At 47.0% G+C, this 17612-nt stretch overlaps 1 protein-coding gene across 2 annotated transcripts in view; it reads right to left on the reverse strand.

The window, feature by feature from the left end:
- Positions 1–438: 438 nt before the first annotated feature.
- GALNT14 (polypeptide N-acetylgalactosaminyltransferase 14) overlaps positions 439–17612 on the reverse strand; it is a 98195-nt gene continuing 81021 nt past the window's right edge. Inside the window, exons 10-15 of one of the 2 annotated variants that reach the window (XM_058801901.1) lie at positions 16994–17120; positions 13642–13734; positions 11821–11904; positions 10552–10696; positions 2909–3028; positions 439–1954 (exon numbers count right to left, since the gene is read on the reverse strand). In XM_058801901.1, coding sequence (XP_058657884.1) covers positions 1796–1954; positions 2909–3028; positions 10552–10696; positions 11821–11904; positions 13642–13734; positions 16994–17120 — 728 coding nt within the window. In that variant the 3' untranslated portion in view covers positions 439–1795. Of the gene's footprint in view, positions 1955–2908; positions 3029–9340; positions 9508–10551; positions 10697–11820; positions 11905–13641; positions 13735–16993; positions 17121–17612 lie in introns of those variants that run through there. The other variant, XM_058801902.1, reaches the window with a different exon arrangement.

Below are 17612 nucleotides of genomic sequence, written 5' to 3' on the forward strand. Positions count from 1 at the left end.
TGCCACCTCCCACCACGAAATGACAGCTTGCTCCAGCCCTCTCAGAACAGAGGCCCTTGAGGCTGGCACCAAGCGAGCTTGATGAGGTCAGTAATCACTGCAGCACATGAAAAGCATTTTGCACCAGTGACCTTTTGCACATAAAGAGCTATACTAGTTTTGCTTATAAAGCCGGGAAGATTTATACACACGGCTTTCTCCCAGCACTGAGGGAGGAGAAACTGAGGCAGTAAAATCCTGAAAGCCAGCAATTTATTCAAGAAGGGATGCTGAGAGCACTTGAAGGCTTAAAGCTTATGGTATTTCACCTGCAGTTTGCAGCACAGGAAACAAAGGATAGGATTTTCACTAAATCCTAGCATTTTTAGACAGAAACGATGTATTTTTTTTTTTTAAGTCACATTGACAGTCCTGTGGAAGTTCTCTTTGAGAGCTGTTACTACACAAGAGCTGTGTGTACCTGTTACCTGTGGCTGTAGTGACAGCTGCCCTGAAAGACAGGCTGGAAAGGACTTTCTATTCCTAACACCCCTCCTGAGCTTGTCAGTCCTTCTCTCCCCTCAGTTCCACACAGAGGCAGCACCTGGCATGATCTCTGGTAAAAGACATCTCCAAAAGCTGGGAAATAATAATATAAATAAAGGAAATAATTTCTGCTATGCTAAGTGACTTGGAGACAGAGGGACATCGTGGCCCAGGCCACCCTGCTCACCAGTGTGAATGGGGAATCCCAAACCTTTTCTTCAGTACTTTACATTGTGGGCTACAAGGTAACTGGGAAGCAAACCCAGGTAATATCCCTCTTCCTTTCTTGGAGCAGTCTCTAATTTTAATTAAAAATTAAACCTTCACCATTCCATCAGTAGCAGCATTTTATGGGTATCCCTTCATCTGTAGTTTGGAAACTGGGAAACAGAAATATGACACAATTACCTTAAATTAGCAAAAATATTACTTTTATGGAAGAAAAGTGAAAATCTGAATTAGTCCAGATCTGAAGCAGAGCAGTGAGAGACACACAGCAAAATTTTAGGGGATTTTTCAGTGACCCACGGCCTTCAGTGAGGAGAAATGATCACGTTACTGCCTTTCCTCCCAGCTTGACAGAAACGTATATCCTTTAATCTCCCACAGTGAATCCTCTGTTTGCTTGGGCTTTGGAGATTCAACAAGCGCCGTGTGCAGTTAGCACAGAGCAGGATTCCCCCTTCACTCCCTGTTTTGATCCTGGCCACAGCCACCAAGGACTGCTCTGCCTCTGGATACACAACAGGGACGTGCATCAGGCACCAATTCAGAGGTGCAACACAGCTCCACCCATGCTGTCTGCAGAAAACAGAAACATTCACAGCAAAGTGCAAAAATAATTCAGTGTCTTCCACTTGATCCCTGGCAATGTTTCTGAGCATCCCTTGGCGCATCTCACCTTGTGCACCCACCTCAAGCCCCAAGAGCTACTGAGATGCTTGTTTTGCTCAGCCCAAGTCTCCTTTAGGCATTAAAGGCTCTTCTACCTGTGTTTCCAGGGAGATTAATCGATGCTGTGCACACTGAGGTTCTGTGTACCCCAATACCCCTCTAAAACACTTCAGGCTTCTTTTTCTGCCATCCCTCCTCCTTGACCACAACCAGGCCAACACCAGCTGCATGCCTGGCGGTCACCATCTGCTGTTCCACCTGGAGTGCAGTGTCCCATTTTTATCTGGATGCTTCTCCTGCAGGGTTTGGATCCGAGCCCCATGCTGTGCCACCTCAGCCACGCGCGGCCACGTCCCGGTGCCCGTCCTGCAGCAGGTCACGACATGAGCATGTCCCAGCGCTGGCTCATGGCTGTGCTCTCACAGGGGTTGATCACCAGCTCCCTGATGCTCTCGTGGGTGTCCCCAATGCTCTCAGTGTCCAAGCAGAAGCGTGTGGCTATGTGCTCGATGTGCGACCCCACCTTGCCCCAGCGCTGCGGGGAGACGACAGGAGACACAGGTGAAGGAGCTGCCTCTGCTCACCCTGCCTTCACTGCACTGCTGAACTTCAAAACATCAAGGCCACAGCTGCCATCAAGCCCCTGTGGCCTGATCCTGGCAAGTACAAGGTCCCCAAACCCACATCGTCACTGTGGTATTTTATGAAAAATCCCTTTGCTGGGATTTCTTCTCCTGGGAAGATGAGAAGCCTCACCTTCTCCGTGTTGTGCTCCTCTGGAATGTGATTTGGAGAATTGTTTACCCAGCATGTGAATTGTTTTTACTTAATGACCAGCTGTGTCGGGCTCTCTGGTCAGTCATGGGTTTTTAGTATTCATTCTTGTCTAGCCTTCTGATGTCTCCTTTCTCTTTCTCTAGTATAATTTTAGTAATATAATATAATATAATATAATATAATATAATATAATATAATATCTTAAAATAATAAATCAGCCTTCTGAGAACTTGGGAGTCAGATTCTCATCTCTCACCTCGTCCTGGGGACCCTCACAACACCACAGCACACACCAAGCAGAGCATTTCTCCCATCAGCAGCACATTCATTTAACTCAGCCTCTGCCTGGCTTCAGGGAGATAATATATTACTAACAGCTTTTTCCCCAGGTCACTGGTTCAAATGCCAGCTCAGTGATTAACTGCAGGAAATGTTAGCATCTGCTGCCTGACTGGCAGCCCATGTGAACTAAATTGCCAGTTTGGGTTTGACTTCTGCATTGAAGTGTCCAGATCACCACCCTCACTAATAGACATCCTTATCAACACACTCATTTAAGAGGCAAAGGGCTGAACAGGCCAGAGTCTGTACTCCCAAACTGACTGTGCTTCCCAGATGAAGTCAGAGCACAGTCCATTTAATGTGCAGTAATACTGTGATGAAAGAAAGGGAACTTCAAAGGAAATATGGGGGATCAGTGAAAAGGGCTCACCTGCTTGTTGTCACCTTCTTTACAAGGTGACAGCAGCACCTGGGAACCAGGGAAGAGCGTGTACACAGACAGACAGAGCTGCTGCTGGCGCACGTGGTGGTTGTATGTGTATGTCCATTCCTGCACAGAGGAGGAAAAAGAAAGGTGGTGAGAGAGCAGTGCTGATTCTTTCTATTCTTTTACCTGGAAAACAAACACTTTGGCTTGGATCCTGCTCTTTACAAAATCAAACACAAACCTCACTGACTTCAAGAGGCACCAAGAGAAGTCATTGGGATGTTTCAAGCCTCCCCAAAATTGCAGTTGTCATTGAGGGACTGCAGGTACCCCAAAAATGCCTACAAAAGCTGCTGGAAGAACATGTTTCATGAGACAAAAGATTCCATTGCCAGAACTGGGCTGTGGTTGGAGAACAAAAGGATGGGAAAAAAACCAGAAGAGAGGCAGGAACACTACCAACCACACAATGTGCAATCCTATTTTTTCAGGGAAGAGCAGCAGAGATGCTTTGCAGCTGTCAGTGGGAGACAAGAGGTGATACACAGCAAATGCCTGCAACTCCTGGGGTTCTGTTCCCAAATATCACAAAAATATCACAAAAGAGGAAAAGCTGTGCTTTCTATCAAGGCACTAGGACCAAATTTCAAAGGTTTGCTGAAGTGATTGGCTGTAATCATTGCTGCTCTCATTCCACTGGGCTGTCCTGGAGGTTTTTTCCTTTTGCTGCTTTTTCATGTTCACCAGTGTTTTATCAGCTTGTCGGCCCCAGAAATAAACTCTGGAGGAGCAGAGACTCTTTGTCCTGTGTGATGCTTACCAAACTACAGGAGATCTCTGGGATTGCCATCTTTTTCACCAGTGGATGTTTTTGGGAGAAGAAGAGGAGCAGCTGATAGACTGATGAGGATTTGCAAATGTACTGGACAAAGCACCATGGATGTACAGACACAATGCTTAGCCCAGGAGTGTTTCACAGAAGTTTACTCCAATATTTATTCCAGCTGAACATTTTCTGTCACTCACCTGTGCTCATATTACCCAAGAGCACCTCCTGAGAGAATTCCAGCCTCTCAGGCTCCCTGTTATTTGTGTGTGTGCACAAGCAGACAAGAGCTGGTTTGGCTGATGGGAAACCACAAGCCATGCTTTTACATAACCCTGGAGGGGGACTTCTGGACCAGGTGTTTTGCTTGTAACTTTCTGTGAGCATCAACTTTGAAATTAGAAAGAGCAGGGGGCTGGAAGGGTTTTGTGAGGGCTCCCATCCAGGGTGCAAAGCAGGATGAGCTTCTGCTGTGTAAATGGCTCTGAGCAGCAGATGGAAAGCAGTTTCTGAGCTGTGGCAGGGCAGGTGAGCAGGGCTGGAGGACCAGCAGCAGGCTGGCTTCACTAACATTGCACTAACCCTGCCAGAGACAGCAAGGACAGGGAGCACAAGGCTTCCCACAAGAGACCCCAGGAGCCATGGCAGATGTTTTAGCAGGGTACAGGCTATGAAAACTCTGAACCTGCTGGGAAAGAAAAGGTGCAAAGAGGAAGCAGAACAGCTGGGAGCTCAGCTATGGAGGAGTCAGAGCTCCATGAGAAGTGATGTGAGCAGCAGTGTGGGCAGTGGAGGGGAAGGCAGTGCTCAAACATATGGCTGTTAGGCTGGGGCTGGAAAAATGGGGCTCCTGGGAGACTTCAAGCCTTTCTGAGTGCTGGAGGGGAACGTGAAGAATGGCTGCCCTGCTCTCAGAGCTGGGATGCCTGCAGTGCCCCTGACTTTGAATGGTGGAGGTTCTGGGTTGCATTAGCATGAGTTATTAGAGCAGGGACACGCTCCTGGTCCTTTGGTATTTGTCACAGTCAGCAGCTCTAACTCCTCTCCTCAGCTTCAAAACAGACAGCTACAGGCATTTCACTCCTGGGAATAGAAATCCCACTTTCATTCAGGTTCTTAGCCACCTGGAAGGGAAAACTTGCTTTTGCACAGCAGACCCAGCTCCACAAGGACTTCACACTGTGATCCTCATACTCTGTGCTTCTCAGCCCACTATTCCCCAGCAGCTCATGGAAATCAAGCCTGGCTTTCTGAACAGCCTGCCCACAGCCTCCTCAGCAAGAGCTGCCCAGGATCTGGGTACACAACAAGCATTCATTTCCAAAGCTGTAATCCACACCCTCCTGGCAACCACTTTTCCCTGTCACATGGAGCAGGGTTTACTTGATCCCACAGTGAACACGTCCCAGACATCCCCACCACGCAGGCTGTCAGCTGCTGTGTAAACCACCAGCCTGGGAAATCAGGAGCCAAATTAGTCCAGCATCTGTGAAGAACCAAACCCTACGGGGCAAGCTCCAACATCTGTTCTTGGCACCCACGCTGCTACAAGCTGCTCTGAAAACCTGCTTTACATTTTTAACCAATTGCTGGTCATTTTAGCTCAGGACAGGGCTGGAGCTGCACCCATGAGGCTCCTCAGCAGCAGCCAGTTAATGCTGTAACTTGTGTGAATGTTGAATTCTCCAACTAACCCAGGCCATGGGACTTTTTTGTTTGTTTTACATCTTTACCTTCTTGCTTCACTGAGGTTATCTCACAGAAGAAGACTGCTCCTACCAGAGGTTCTCCATTATTTTTTTTCCAGACCAGGCTATGTTCAAACCCTCAGAATATTCACATTTTCTCAAGGCAGAGCCATCCTCTCACCCAGCAGTGGACTATGGGACAGGAAGGGTGGTGATAACCATTTTCCTTGAGCTGTTGTTCATCCTAACAAGTGAGGGCTCCAGAGCTGGATGTTCCACATCCAGCAGCAGTTCCACAGCTGACACTGGATCCTACCCTCCTGCCCCCAGGCTGTCCTTCCTCTGTCTTTATCTCAGCTGACAGATTTTCACACAGCTCATCTATCTCGGCAGAATGGCTTTTTATGGAAGCCAGCCCTGTTGAAAATGTTTTAACTAGCTCTAATCATGTCTTCTTCCCTTTCAGCCCTAGATGAAAGCCAAGGAAAATTATGCAGAAAATGAAGAAATTTGAAGGGGAAGGAGGAGGGAAGTCAGTTGAACACCACAGAATCCATGAAGGACTTTGAGTTAAAATATATGCCCATGGCCACAGAAATTTTTTTTCTTACCCCTTATCTTCCCTTATTTTTACGAGTTGGGATTAATTTTTTTTCTTTTTTTTCCCCATGAGGAACTACTTTATCTCCTAATCCCTGGCACAATGACATGGCCAGCAAAGCAGAGGTTGTGGTGGATGGGGCAGCCCATGGCACTCCTAAGGAGCCCTGCAAGGAGCCAGCCTGGCTCCAAGGCTGCAGAATTGCCTGAGCAGATGCCATCAGTGTTTAGAGCTGACCCAGGGCCAAAGAAAAACACATCTATGAGGTTAAACAAGATTTCCTGCCTTTTCAAAGGCAAAGATGGAGGCGTGGTGGAGCCAGGAGGAAGAGAGTGAACTTGGTGAAGAGAGCATCACCAGCTGCACAGCACAACCAGCAACTCCCTTCCTCCAGAGCCTCAGATAACACCAACCCCTCATCTGGGGCTTGTGACTCTTTCTCAAGGCTTCAGCATCATCTGAGCCGGCACCTGTCACTGCTACTCAGCATTACTGTGAACTGAGGAGATTATTTTCCAGAATGACCTTTGGCTTGGCATAGCCTGGCTGGCAGATGGAGCAAGGAGCCCCTCAGCCCAGAAGGAGCAATCCCACGGGAGCCCAGCATTCCGTGACAGCCAGGCCTGTGCTGCCCAGAGAGGTCAGCCGTGCCCTAAAGCAGGGGTAGGAGCAAGAGAAAAGCTTTTCTGAAGAAGGTGGAGCAATCTAATCATTCAATTATCCTCTTAAAAATCCCAGGGAAGGACTTGCCAAGGCACGAGTCACCAGAGGATACCGACGTGCTGCCCTCATCAAAGACCCTGGGATGCAACTGGCACTTCCACACATCTCAGGAGAGGGATAGCAAAGTACACCAGGTGCCCAGGACTGTCTCTCTGTTCTTCTAAAGTTCTTCTGATGTTTACAGTTTTGTAATGGAGTTTCTCACGCACTTTTCATGTAAATAATAATTGTTTTGCATTCCTTTCTGGAAGAGGATGGACTGTTGGTTTGACCAGTGTAGTTAGAGAGGTGGCAGTTTCATCCTCCAATCCACAGTCACCTTCAGAATTCTACAAATACCGAGGTCCAGAAATAAATGTGCCTTTTTTTGCCTTCGACATCTCAGCATGTGTCGTTCATTTCATGTCGTATTGTGGCACAGGACAAGCTGGGTGCAGAGATGACACTGCTGTCCCCTGCTCTGCTCACCCAGCCTGGCTCCCACAGCTCCAGCCAGCCCACAGCTGGGGCAGGTCATGCCCATGGAGGAGAAGAACAAAGGCTTTTGAGGGGAGGAGGGTCAGAACAGAATGTTTATGGTTGAGGTGTCTCAGGAGGGTCACAGTCTGGACAGATGCTAAATGCTCTCCAGAAAAAGGCCAGATTTACTCAGCACACAGAGGACCTCAAGCCAACTGGGATGAGCATCAAAGCCACACCAGGCAGGTCATCAGACTGCCTTTCCTTCCATCACTCTGCCTTTTTTTCCCAAGAAGAGCCAAGGTCATGCCACTCAAATGTAGTGGCAGCTGCTCAGCTGCAAAGCCCAGGTATTTTGGGGTGCAGGCCCAGGAAATGGATGCTGCAGCCTTTCCCCTGTTTCCTTGCTTGTCTAAAAGATGCCTGAGCTTTACATTCCTCTAGCAGCAACTGCTTACACGTGTGTTGTATCCAGGTCAAAGCATCTTCAGATTTTTTATCTGAAGTGTGTCAGGTTTCCTGAAACTGCTAATGACTTAAATAAATCCCAGTCAGATGTCTTTTCCAAACTCTATGAACTAATACCAGCTGACACTTGGTTTGAAAAAAAAAAAAACCCAACTATTCACATCTTCATTAGATAGATGAGGACAAAATTATGGTCAATTATTTTCCCTCAGATGCATTTCTCTCGTGAAAAACTAAATCAATCTGTTCATTTAGCGAACGAGACGCAACAAGGCATGGAGGGCTCCAGTGGGCAGGAGCACAGGCAGAGCCAGCTGTGCCCTGGGCCCTGCACAAACATCTCTGCCTGTCACTAGCTCAGAAGCACCCTGACAGCCACCCTGAGCTCCTCAACCACCTCAATCACCCTCTGAGAGCCATCCCAGGGGACAGAGCCCACCCTGACTGCTGCCAGGCCTTCTGCAGAGGGAGGAAAGGGCCACGTGGATCCCCAGGATGGGAAGACAGAGCTCTCCTACACAAAGATGAGGGGTCTTCTTATGCCTCAGTGCCCCTTTCAGTAATTCAGGACCAACACCAGACACCAGCAGGAAGGTATTTTGAGACCTCATAAGGGTGTAAGTCTGATTTCACCACTCATCTCAATTTACCCCAACTATGAATGTAGCCAGAGGTCTCACAACACCCTTCCCCTATACTACAGTTAGAAAATCCTAAAATAAAGAGCAGTTGATTGCCATCTGACAGTCCTGTGCCTCTCTCCTCAAACCATGATCTTCTCACACCCAGTCTCAAGACTTCATGCATATAATGTTGGTAAAGGGCTGGGGCAGCCCAGCAGGGAGACAGCTACGGAAAGGCAATCAAAGCAACCAAATTATTGCTACTATAATAGTGATAATAAAGAATTTGGACAGCCGGGATATTTTCACGGTACTTACTGAGTGCCAAGAAAGCACAGCTTTGATTTAGCTAAGCCTATTTTTCACAAAATGAAGCTTAGGGTAAACAAGACGTGACTTCAGTGCGTTAAAAGTGAAGATTATTGCTCTATTCTGGTATATCAAATGCAAAACCAAGTAGCATTCAGGACTGCTGCATAATCAATCCTACACAGCCTGGTGACTGTAACACCCACGTCATCCACAAGTTCAGGTGGTCTTGTGGCAACTGAGTCATTAAAATATAAGTTTCACAAAAAAAGTTTAAATATCCTGCTTTAATCTGAACTATTCTCCACGGGTAGAAGTAACAAAGAACTATCCTAGAAAGACAGCGAAAGATAAAAAGGAAAAGGCTTTTCTCTGTTCCTGCTGTGTACTGAGTGCAGTCATCCTGCAATCTGTTTGTAGTGCATTTTTCTGTTCCTTTGCAAAGTCAGTCCTGGATGTGCACAAGAAATAGAGTTGCCATCCAGTGGGAAGTGTTGACCTATTGCAAACTGCTGCAGAATCAGAACAGGAAGATGAAAAGTTCGTGGCGTGAAAAATTCCAAAAATTTACTGCACAGAAATGTCAAAACAAAATGTGTTTGGTAGGAATGAAACAATCCAACTTGTTGGCATGACATTTCTCATTTTAAAATACCACATCAAATTGGTATTTCAGAAAGACCAATACCATTTCATTTTGAAACACTAACTTGCAGCAGCATTTTTCATTCTGATTTTCCCAGATTATTTTTTTTAGAACAGCAGATTCATTGGAAGCTGCTGTTGTTAGAATACTTTTCCTTTCTTCTGCAGAGCTGGCCCTGAAAAACATGATGACCTGCTCTCACCAGCTTGCTGTTCGTGTGAAAAGTCCATGCAGCAGTGGAAGAAAAAAAACCCCAATTCTGGAACATGGAAACCAGAGAAAATGTAAGAAGCGTTACTGTGTGGCACTTGCAATTATATTAACTACATTTTCTGAACTGAACTAATATTCAAGTAGTCATTGTTGATTTTGCCATGCTGTGAAACAGATATTAATTTCCTGCCTACAGACAGGCATGCAACTGCATTTGAAAGAGATGCACATAATGACATGCTTTGTTTGCACACACAAATCAGGGGTATTTTAAGCAATCTCCCCAAGCTGGGCTTTTCATATGCACAGCTACCTTGTTTGAATATGTAACCATGAGGGTTAAGGATGTACAGTTGAGAGGAAGCATGCACACCACACCATTTCCTACTGAATTATTTCATGGCAACCATGGAAAAGAAAGGGATTGTTATCCTCCCTCTTTTATAGATGGCAGCACAGAACTTACTGACATGCCCAAAATTGCAAAGGTGAGTTTTGAAGCTGTGTCTATCTTCAGGGTCTTGCTCCAGAAACCCTCCTGCAAGGCACATGTGCCTGCTCTTGGCTCTAAAATCTCCCAGGGAGTGCTTTTGAGAACATCAATTCATACAGCTTTTTCTCATCTCAGTGAGACTGAAAAAAACCTGAGATCATCCTCATTAAATCCTCGCTAGTTTAATGGGCAATCCAATATTGAGAGAATGCAGACTATGAAGTTACAAATGCCACTGCAACTCAGTCCATTCTGAGAGAAAAAAGGCTGAGAAACGAGAGGAAGTTATAATTCTCTTTGCCTTTGATCTGTGCAGATGAGCATGTTCCTGGGCAGTGGGAAGAGCTCAGCATGGGCTCCCATGGAGATGAGTGGGACAGGCTGTCCTGTGGCTCCTGCACCAGTCCCTGCTGCTGCCCAGGGCCTCCACCAAGGTCAGGTGGAGCTGCCAGGGTTTAATGACAGGCTGCCTAAGGAAATACACTGGCAGAATGGTAAATCCTCCAACAGAGCTTCAGCAACCTTAAGAAATCCTCTTGAAGCTGCCCCCATGGCATCTTCCCATCCAGCGCCATGAGGATACACAACACACCTTACCTGTGCCTTTGGCACTGTGCCCTTGGTGCTGTTACAAGGATTCAAGCTCAGGATGGGGAACTCCTGCTCTTCAGACTTGTGTGACTCCAGGCAGCTCTGCCTTTGCCTGATGATCCCGGTCTGGTAGAGCGATTCCTCGGGAATCCTGCAGGAACAGCGTGAAAACGACATTGTAATGCCCCATGCACAGCTGCCCCATGCACAACTGCCCAATGCACAACTGCCCCAGGCATAGGGAGGCTCTGTGGGGTAAGGCTGCACCATTTCACCTCCAGAAAACGAGGGGTGGCCAGGTCTACCACAATAGTGAAGCACTGAGAGCAGCATGTGGACAGGGACGCTGCAGGAGCAGCGCTCGGAGATGGATGGCTGACCTTTGTAAGAGGAAAAAATAAATAACTGCACCAGGCAAACAGAGCAGCCAGAGCCAGGCTGTGAGCAGCTTTCAGCTTACAGGAGAGGGGAACTTCATAACAAACTGTCACAGAGCCCTGGCATTGCCTGTGAATGCTGCTGTGCAATGCCACACATGGCAAAAAAAAAAAAAAAAAAAAAAAAGTAGTAAGAAAATGGTTATAAATTATCATTTTCACACAGTGATTCTGCACTCAGCTACTGCATCGGCAGATCCCTGAAGGTATCTCTAGAACTTTACAATCCTTTCTGAGGATGGCTCCTGATAGAGACCAGGGGAATGAATGCAATGGTTTCTGGAGTAAATTGGTAGCTAAAAGATGTCTGTGCAAAAGCAACAATATTCATCAAAGCACTGGGCTAGGAGCAAGGCAGAGACATCTGAATCCAAGTCATAAAATCCTAGTGTGAATGGTTTCACAACAGAGAAGCTTGAGTGCCACAGAACAGTGTGAAAGGACTGGAAATTAGGTGCTTCTTTAAGGAGGAGTCATTAAGTACTGAAACACCCCAGCAGAAGCTATGGTGAATTTTCTGCCTTGGGATACTTTTGTAAGGAAAACTCTCTTATTTCCCTACACAACCTGTTCCCCAGCATGGGCAGGAGGACACCTAATGAATTCCTAGGAACAAATGGACATAACTGATGCTTTGTGCCTCACCAGCCCTGCAGCAAAGAGATTGGAAGAAGCAGGTATCACAGAGTGTCACCCTGTGAGCAAGCTGTGCAGCACAAAATTCCCTCTGCCCTTCTGTGAAGCCCAGGGGAGGGGTGCCCATGTCTCTGGGGGCAGGAGGGAGGGATGGAGCATCCCACTGGCCTGCTGGATGCAGGTGGAGGTGGCACATCCGTACCGAAGTTCGGGATAAACGTTCTCCAGGTACCACTTGAAGCTGTGGCATTTCAACTTCTTCCTCAGCTCCACTCTGCTCTGGATGCTGTGGGAAGAAAATATCACAGAGATACAGTGGAAATTATGAAGGTGAGATCCAACACACCACAAAGGGAGGATGAGAGAAACCCATCAGAAATGCACAGGCAGCAAACGCAGGAGCATCAGCAGCTCTGGTTTCTCTGTGTGTGAGCCTGAGCAGTTGTTTTGATCTCTGTCTCTTTGGAGGTCTCACTTGGTAAAATGGCATGATGACATACTGTCATTTTAACAAGGGAGTCTGGAGCTGAGAAGGTTCAGGGAAGAGCACGGTCATTTAAAAATTATCAGTAAAAAATGTATGCTACTATGCAATAACCCTTACCCGAACACATCAACATATTAGGAAATTAAAATATGCTGTTTGCTATTCTAAGTTACTCTTGGTTTGCAGGACTACAGGAGGCCTTGATTTGCAAGAGCACCTAAACATGCTGGTAAGCCAGCAGAAGTTCATCACACAGTGAAACCTTTTTTCTTTTATTAATCAGGACAAAATTTCTGCTGAGGGACCATGCTGTACAGTGACATTTTCAAAACTTCAGCTCTTCCCTGGGCCAGCCTCCACCTGTGGAGCTGTTATGAGCTGGCTTTTATGGAATAGCCAGAAGTCACCAGTACACCTCCTTTTCACATAGGTCAACTTCTCTATACCCTAGGCAGAGGACAGAGCTGCTGCTTCATTCTGTGCTGATGGATGGGAGGAGGATATTAATTCAGAGGAAACAAGGGAGTCCCCAGGACTTCAAATTATTTATCCTGGAGATTGAAGAGTGGCCACAAGGAATTCAAGTCTGGACTCAGAACCTCCTGGAGTCTGAAGGAAACTTTCTAAGGCAAAGAAAATGTGAAAACGAGAAATGCAACACAAATATTTACAGTCCTCCTGAAAGGCAGGCATCTCACTCCTCACAGAATGAATGGCAAACTCCCTGCACACAAACACTTGTTGCCTTCCAATAAAGCATCAGCAGGCCAAAAACTTGATGATTTTCCTGCCTGTCAGCTGCCACCAACACCTCTGGACTCTCCTACCAAACTCCAGTCCAGGATCAGAAATAGTTCTATGTAATGCAAAGGACAGGACAGAGGCAGAGAGGGTTTTCCCCCACCTGGGTTTGGTTCACTCACTGGAATAAACCAGCACAGCATTTAACCTGGCACTTTATCAACTTCACTGCTGCAGCACATGCCTATCATCAGTGATTTACTGTCACTACAGAAGTGATGTAGCCACATTTCTCTTCACAGAGAAAAGCAAGGCACAATTCTTCCCAAGAACATTTCTGGGTTTCACATTCTCTGAACATCAGAGAAAGGAAAAACAATTCTTATCATTTGCTGTGCCTGTGTTTGTGCAAAAGGAGAATGCAATATGGAGATTGTTTACCCATAGTGATGGTGTTTTGTTTCCTTGGCCTGTCAGGGCCAGGTGTGTGTGTGTGTGTGTCAGGACTGTTGGGTGACAGTCACGAGTTCTGTGCAGTGTGTGCAGGGTTGAGTGCTTGGCAGATTCAGTTCAGATGTAATGCAATATAGTATGGAATAATATAGTCTAATAAAGTAATTAATTAGCCTTCTGATATTGATGGAGTCCTCCTCATCATTCCTCCTTCCTCAGGGCCCTCTCAGCACAGCTATAAAGCAACACAGCTGGTTTTCCACAGCAGGGACAGCTCTGTGGGCACCCACTGCAGCAGGCAGGGCTCAGGCAGGGCACAGGCAGCAGGGGAAGGATCCTTACTTCCCAAAAGGCCTCCCCTGGGCTGCAGGCCGGGCAGCATAGTAGTACTGCTTGAACTCGTCCATCCACACCTCGGCCGTGCGCTTGGTGTTCCTGGGGAAGGCAAGGGGACACGCTGAAACCAGGGGGACATCTTCCACAGTGCACCAAGTGACCCATCTGCCCTCCTCCCGGCCTCAGCTTCACCCAAACCCCCTCTGAGCCAACCCATCCCTCACTACTACAGAAGGTGCTCCTTCCTTCTCATTACTCCAAACATATCAGGCCAAATAAAGCTTGGATGAAGAATTCACCATTTCAAACTCAGCTGGATGCTTTGCACCCACCAGACCCAGAACTGAAGGTTGTCTCAAGCATCATATCCAAGGCGGGAGTGCCTGGGGTTTTATTTAGTGGATGGGATGGGGCTCTGAAAAGTTTGCCAAAGGTTTGCAAAGATTTCCTTTGTTTCAATCCTGAATGGACTCTCCTGCTTTGCACTCCTGGATTTCACTGAGGCAAACCTCAGCATTCAAAACTTACAGAGAAAGTGATCCCACCCCAGTGCTGCAGCATGAGTGCCACACTCCCACATGAGCCAAGCGTCTACAGAAGGTTTCTGAACCTCAGCAAATCTTCTGTTGGCTTCAGATAGCTCTAACTCCTCTTGCAAATGGATTTCCTGCTCCATGCCTATCTGCCTGTCCCTGCCCTGACTAGGGGAGCTCTCCAGTCTCCTGCTCCAAGGCAGGCCAGTGCCTCCAAGCTATTGCTGCCACACCACTGAGCTGCTGTGGGCAGGCTCTGGACCCAGCCAAGTCTCAGGTGCCTAGAAAAGGATTATTGTGCACATGAAGCCAGCACTGCACTGGAGCCTGAGCTGTCTCTCACACTGAAATAGGGGCTCTGTGGAAAAGCAATCAGTATCTGGCAGAAAGGTGGAGATATCTTTTGCTAACACCTCTATTTAAACAGAAGTGCTACAGAGCCTCAGATTGCCAGGAGCTGCTTCTCCTCTCCGTCTATACCCTGTAACATTAAGGCTGATAGATACCCTAAGGTTAATAACATCCCAGCTCCTGATACCTACAGGTACATTTCTCCAGACTGACTCTCAGCTCCTTGCTGATTCATGGGCTCCCTCCTCTCTCTCTCTAAGGCAATAGTCTAAGTGCTCTTGCTCAAGAGATGACTAAATCAGTGTCTACATCTGTACCTAACCTTGCCCAGCGCGCAGGGCTCCTTTGTTTGGCTTCCTGATCTCATCTGAGTTTACAAGAAACACGGGGATAAGTGCCAAGGCTCACACCCAGGCATGACACAGCCATCCCTGAAGTCCCCAGGGGCCTGTGCCTGGCAGGGAGGCACAAACCTGTACCCATCCAAGCTCCCCTTGCTCCTCCTGCAGGTGACGCAATGCAGGTGCCACCTTCTCACTCTGGTTTTGACAGGAGAGGTTTTGTCACACCCCAGCCCCTCTGAAGTAGTCCTGCTTCACTAGCAAAAGCAAGAGCCCTCCTCTTGTGATCCTCAAATTTGTGCTCTGCTCCTTGATGATGCCCTGTTCTGTCACAGCCATCCCCTTCCACCTCCACCCACTGGAGCAGGTGTTTAAACATCATAATTCCAGAGAAGCCAAATGTGAGGTTTCAGAATGTGACCTCATTTTTTAAATAGAAATAAAAATGTTCTATCTAGTTTTCTTTAGTTAATATTGACAAATAATTAGTATGTACAGTTAGTATGTACATCATTAGGATCTGTACAGGTGTTAAAATGTAAGATTAAGATTTCCTATGTTTTTCCTATCCAAAAAGGGTGTTGGGGCAGAGTTGTAATTTTCAGAGGGACAGTTGGCAATTAGACACTGGCATTTATGAATGGTCATATTACACAGTTGTTTTTTTTTTTTTTTAAACACCTGCTCCAGTGGCTGGAAATCACAGGTGTTAGTGAGATGCTGTCATGGACATATTTTATGAAAAATCCTTTTGCTAGGATTCTTCTCCTGAGAAGCTGAGAGGCCTCAGAAATGAAATGTAAACAATGATTATCTGCTGCTGTGGAATGCAACAAGTGCATCTTTGATTGGTCTCATGCGGTTGTTTTTAATTAATGGCCAATCAGAGTCCAGCTGTCTTGGACTCTCTGGTCAGTCACAAGATTTTCTCATCATTCCTTTCCTTTCTTTTCTAGCCTTCTGATGAAATGCTTTCTTCTATTCTTTTAGTATAGTTCTAATATATCATTTTCTTTTACTATAATATATATAATAAAATAATAAATCAGCCTTCTGAAACATGGAGTCAAGATTCTCATCTCTTCCCTCATCCTGGGACCCCTGTGAACACCACCACCACAAGATGTGTCATTTGCACTCCCCCTTGTCTGAAGCAAAGGCTGAGGAAGCTGCAGAGAGCCTGGGTCAGCAGCAGCCCTGTGGCAGACAGCTGGATCTTCACAAATGCTGCTTTCTGACAGTGGGAAGCCCACACTAAAAGGAAAGCCTGCTGTGTAAGCACTCACAGCTGCAGGTTAGCTCAGAATCAACCCTGCATTTACTGTAAGTGCCCCCAGTGCTTTTCTCTGTCATTCACTTAAGCAACAACGTTCAGCCTCACACTCTTAAAATGGAGGAAATCCTTCCTGACCTCACCAGCTGCTCTGATCATCCTTCCCATGCATATTCCCACTTCTGGATTTCCTCCTTCTTTCCCTGATATTTCCAGGATCTTAGCCCATTCCAGACAGCCCTTTCAGTGCCTGATTCAGCCTGTATTGCTGTGTGTGAGGAGAGGTGCCTGCCCTTCAGCTGGTGTGCCCTGACAGTCCCTTTGGTCCAGGCCAGCCAGGTGCAGCCCACTGCTGCCTCTGCTCAGCAGAGAGCACCAGCCTGGAGACAGAACCACCCTGCCCAGCAGGATGTGTGGCTCCCATCCCAGAGAGGCACTGGGAAACAAATTTTCTGGTTCAGCTGAGCCACACCGAGCCCTCCGCTGAGGTCACTGGCTACTGACAGACATTGCTGGCAGCCTCATTTTAGGTCATTACAAATGTGTTCTGGTGACCTCAAGGTCTAAACCAGCATTTGCTGTCCCAGCAGTCAGCTCTCAGGGATGTGCTGGGGCCATCCCTTCATTTCTGTGCTGATGAAAGCTACCACATAAATGTCCTATTTCTGTCATATTCTCAACACTGGAGAAATCCTATGGGACAGTTGTATTGACTTACATTTTCTTCAGCTTGAGAAATTCCTGCCCAAGGATATTTCAAAGTTTTCCTAACAAACTTTCCTGCCTGTTTTCTCTGCTCCCCTCTCTCTCTACAAGGGTAAGTCACAGAAAAAAAACCAAAGCAAGTACAAACCACTTACTTGATGTATGTATTGGCATTTCCCTCTGGAAAGATGTAGGGATGTTTCTTCCTGAACACGTGCCCAACACGGCTGCAGGGGATGATTTCCAGGCTCCCCCCACACATCCACACACGGAAAGAGATTTCTGTAAGAGAAGCAGCTTCAGCACTTTGTCTTTCTGTCCTAGAGCAGTCTGAATCCCGGTGTTAGCTCTTATTTCATCCTCTGCAACATTAAACTGGGCTAAATCAATTACCAGACTGGCTTTCCTAGGCACAAGGGCCTTAAAAGCACATTTCAAAGCTTCTTTGCAAGCTGTTTGAAGTCCGTGCACTCGAAACCTGCCTCCAGCACAGCAGGTGCAATCACAATGCTCTCACAATGTGGGACCACAAGCAGGTCCCTTTTCATACACTGCAGAATCTTCTCACACTTTTGTGCCTCCCTCATTACTCCTGCACTGCCTCTTTCAGAGTCACTTCCCTCCAAAGGGCTCTCAAGTTCACCAGGAGAAGCTGTGAATTCTCTCCATTAATGACCACAAGTGTCATTATCTTTATGAATCCACCACTGACTCTGCAAAGTGGACAGAGAGCTGTGCATCCACTGCCTGTCCCAAAACGGACAGGAGCTCACC

Source organism: Ammospiza caudacuta, chromosome 3, assembly GCF_027887145.1.
Source record: "Ammospiza caudacuta isolate bAmmCau1 chromosome 3, bAmmCau1.pri, whole genome shotgun sequence".
Lineage (NCBI taxonomy): Eukaryota > Metazoa > Chordata > Aves > Passeriformes > Passerellidae > Ammospiza > Ammospiza caudacuta.